At 45.0% G+C, this 4,148-nt stretch overlaps 1 protein-coding gene across 1 annotated transcript; it reads left to right on the forward strand.

Moving 5' to 3' along the window:
- The first annotated feature begins 360 nt into the window (after positions 1–360).
- On the forward strand, positions 361–2,843 carry JUN (Jun proto-oncogene, AP-1 transcription factor subunit). The gene has a single exon (XM_084637132.1). It carries the CDS (start codon positions 1,318–1,320, stop codon positions 2,260–2,262), a length of 945 nt encoding a protein of 314 aa, XP_084493258.1. The 5' UTR covers positions 361–1,317; the 3' UTR covers positions 2,263–2,843.
- The last annotated feature ends 1,305 nt before the right edge of the window (positions 2,844–4,148 follow it).

Raw genomic sequence — 4,148 nt, forward strand, 5'->3', positions numbered from 1 at the left:
AGCAGGCAGCCCAGGATTAACCAAATCCCCTGCCAACAGATTTAACCGTGAAGGCTCAAGCAGCAGGATTGACTAAAACCCCATTAGCCACCCAGTGTCCAAAGGAGCGTCTCCCTCTGTGGACCTGCCCCCACCCCCCTTCCGTCCACCACTTGGTGCCTTCCTATTAAGGAGGCTCCCCCTTCCAGCCCAGCTCCTCCAACCCCACCAGAGCGCTTCAGCGGGTAACCAGAGATTCAAAAACAATACGTCAGCCCACAATGCCCCGCGCTGAGAACAAGCATTACCTCATCCCACAGTGCCCTGCGAGGCGCTGAGAAGCTTCTAGGGGTGGGGTGACCATGGCGACCGGCTCCTTTGCAACAGGCCGGGCCCGCGGCCCGCCGCCCCCTGGGGAGGCTGCCGCAGCCAATGGGAAGGCCGCGGGGTGACATCATGGGCTATTTTTGGTGGGTTACTGCTCGCTGATAAGTGTTGGGCTGCACGCCGGGAAAGGGCTCAGAGTGTGCAGCGGGCTCCGGGGCAGCGGCAGGCCTGCTCTGGCAGCGCGGCGAGCAGCTCCCGAGCGCGGCTGGGCGATTACCCGGGACAAGGCGTCTCGCGTTGCGGCGGCTCCCGGCGGGGACCAGGCCCGCTCGGACCCCGAGCCGCGGCGGACGAGGGCTGAGAGCCGGGAGCGTCTCCGCAGCTGGCGGAGTCCAGGCAGCGCGAGCGGAGGGGAAAATACTTGGGACAACTTCTGCGCCGGGGGGTCCGGCGCCGCGGGGTCCGGGGCTGCCAGCCGGAGGAGGCGGCGGGGAAGCGCTCAGGCGAGTGGCCGGGCTCTGCAGCGCGCTCCCCCAGACAGCCCCGCCGTAGCAGAAGGGCACAGAAAAGTGACCGGATTTCTGACCCTCCCGCCGAGCGATAAGGAGGCGAAGCTGCCCAGTCGGACACTTACTCCGGAGTGAAACCGTAAAGCAAGAGACTGGATTTCTCCCCCGTTCCCCAGTCTCACTCGAGAGAGAGATCCCAGAACCTGGCACCAGGACTGCTGCGACTCCATTCTCAGGCTGACTCTTTTTGGGGTTTGAAAAAGTTCAGCCCTGATGCGCTGAAGAAACAGGGGAAAGACACTCCAGCCACTTGCACGGTGGCCAAAAAAGTAAGGCTTTCGTTCATCCTGATTGTTTTAAAAGGCTTTTCATTGGTGAAAGAGTTACACTAGCAGTAGTTTAAAGTGAAGGTGAACTTTCTTTGAACGGGACTTAGAAAACAAACGCGTTTGTCACTGTTTAATTCTTATTGCTTTAGAGACAGTTTTGTGGACTGTGTTCTATGACTGCAAAGATGGAACCTACATTCTATGATGATGCCCTAAATGCTACCTTTGTACAGCCAGAAAGTGGTGGTTATGGATATAATAATCCTAAAGTCCTGAAGCAGAATATGACTCTAAATCTGGCTGATCCTTCAAGCAATCTCAAGCCCCACCTGAGGAACAAGAATGCTGATATTCTTACCTCTCCAGATGTTGGTCTCCTCAAGCTGGCATCTCCTGAACTGGAAAGGCTCATCATCCAGTCCAGCAATGGCTTGATCACCACCACTCCTACCCCAACACAGTTTCTCTGTCCCAAAAATGTTACTGATGAGCAAGAAGGGTTTGCTGAAGGCTTTGTGAGGGCACTGGCAGAGCTACACAACCAGAATACGATGCCCAGTGTTACATCTGCTGCCCAACCTGTTAATGGTGGTATGACACCTGTTTCTTCTATGGCTGGCAACAATGGTTTCAACACCACTTTGCACAGTGAGCCTCCAGTGTATGCCAATCTCAGCAACTTTAACCCCAGTGCACTCAGCACAGCACCTAACTACAATGCAAACAACATGGGCTATCCACCTCAGCATCACATTAATCCTCAGATGCCAGTGCAGCATCCCAGACTGCAAGCTTTGAAAGAGGAGCCCCAGACTGTACCTGAAATGCCAGGAGAGACTCCTCCACTGTCCCCTATTGATATGGAGTCACAGGAGAGGATCAAGGCTGAGAGGAAGCGCATGAGAAACAGAATTGCAGCCTCCAAATGCCGGAAAAGGAAGTTGGAAAGGATTGCCAGATTGGAAGAAAAAGTGAAAACTTTGAAAGCCCAGAACTCAGAACTGGCATCCACTGCCAACATGCTCAGAGAACAGGTTGCACAGCTTAAGCAGAAGGTCATGAACCATGTCAACAGTGGATGCCAGCTAATGCTAACACAACAGTTGCAAACATTTTGAAGAGACTGACTTGGAAAAAAAGAACTATGATGTTGTGGTAGAGCAACAGAAAAAACAAACACATAACAAGTGGCAGATACATAAAGCTAATGGTAAAGGCTGAGAGGCATTGAGTCCTGCTTGCACCCCACAAAGCACATGTGTGGAAAGACTGGCGAGCCTTCAGTTGAGCTAGTGGCAAAGCAGCACCGCTCTGAGAAGTGCTGTTCCTGCTCAGATGATACATCAGATCTTTGTTTAATATTGACCAAGACCTGCATGGACCTAACATTCGATGATCATTCAGTATTAAAGGTTAAACTGCAATAGAGACTGTAGGTTGCTTTCTGTAATACTCTTAAAGAAAACAAATGGGAGGGAGGTTTGTGGGAGGCTGATAAAAATGGAACTATACTGCCTGCCTTCAAGTAAATCGTGTATGTACATTTTTTTATTTTCTGAAAGCTGATTAATGTCAATAAACTACTTCATGACTTTGTAAATTATTTTTATGTTTGTGTTCTGTCCAGTAATGTTTGTAAATGAGGGTTTTTTGAGCACTCTGAATTTACCATTTGTAATAAAGTATATAATTTTTTTTATGTTTGTTTCTGAAAAAGTCCAGAAAGGTTCTATTATATATAAGAAAATTATAAAAGTATTAAATGCATTTATTCCCCCTCCCCTCTCTTTTTGCCAGTACCTACATCAGGACTCTACCACATACTCTACCATTTAGAGTTTGGTGTATGTTAATTTTACACTGTAACAAGAAGACATGTCCTGGAGAATGTGTCAGAAGGGAAAAGATAAAACACACCCTGTAACATAAACAGAAGTAGTTTATGCATTTGAAATGTTTTATGGATTTAATTCAGATTGGATTGCCTACCATAATCCAATAGCACAATGTAGACAGTAGCTTTAAAAATTTGAGGAGTTTGCCATTGTACCAAATTGCCCTGTGCTAGAATAGTCTGAACTGTAACTATCTATTTAATATTAGATACTTATTAAAATAATATCCCCAACATCATCTTTAAGGTAGGTCACTTCACAAACAATGTATCCTTCATATGGGTGCCTTCATTACTGTCTAATTATTCCTAGATAAGAGGTGGTCTTTGTTCATGAATATTTGTTGTCACAATAAAATCATTCTATAAGCCCTTTTCATATCTTGAATTCCTTTCCCTTTTAGACATTTTTGCTGAATAAAATTTAGTGACCAATATGAAAATTGGAGAAATTTAACATAATGGGGGAACTTAAGTAGCTATAGCTATAAATTGAAAATTAGGATGTAAATAAAAAGACATTCAGTAAGGACAAAAAGGGAAATTGACAATTTACCTGTCATTTTTGGTTTACATTTAAAAAACGGAAGTATGAGAATACTTTTGATAATAGAATGAGAACATAAGCAGTAGCTGAGAAGTCCCTTAACTCATCTGAAATAAACCCATGTTTATGGTAAATAATATAATTTATGATTTCAGGATTTTCAGCTTACTGGCTCTGTATCCAATTAAACGGTCTGGTTTATAGAAATGTATTCAGAGTGATTTTAAAACCAGATATCTCAGAGATAACAGATACTATGAAAAGATAGGCAGAAAGTGTAATTCACTAATTACAGACATTATAGGTCTGGTACCAAATGATTAATATTTTTATAGTAGCTTGAAAGTTTTGTCTTTCGTTAAAATACAAATAAGTGAGTACAACACGAAATAAGGTGACAGTCGTGCTTAACATCTCAGAATAAAACTACATAATACACACTGGTATTAAGTGTTAGTGAAACTTTGACGCGCACACAAACTTTTTGCTACTACTTGAGCTCAAGATATATTTCCCTGTATAGCATACATACATATTTCCTTTGAAAGGGGATCCTTTGCTCA

Source organism: Lepidochelys olivacea, assembly GCF_965140295.1.
Source record: "Lepidochelys olivacea isolate rLepOli2 genome assembly, chromosome: 8".
NCBI classification, from domain to species: domain Eukaryota; kingdom Metazoa; phylum Chordata; order Testudines; family Cheloniidae; genus Lepidochelys; species Lepidochelys olivacea.

What these genes read in the sequence shown, in the direction of transcription:
- JUN (XM_084637132.1), top strand. Translation starts at nt 1,318, where the DNA reads ATGACTGCAAAGATGGAACCTACATTCTATGATGATGCCCTAAATGCT.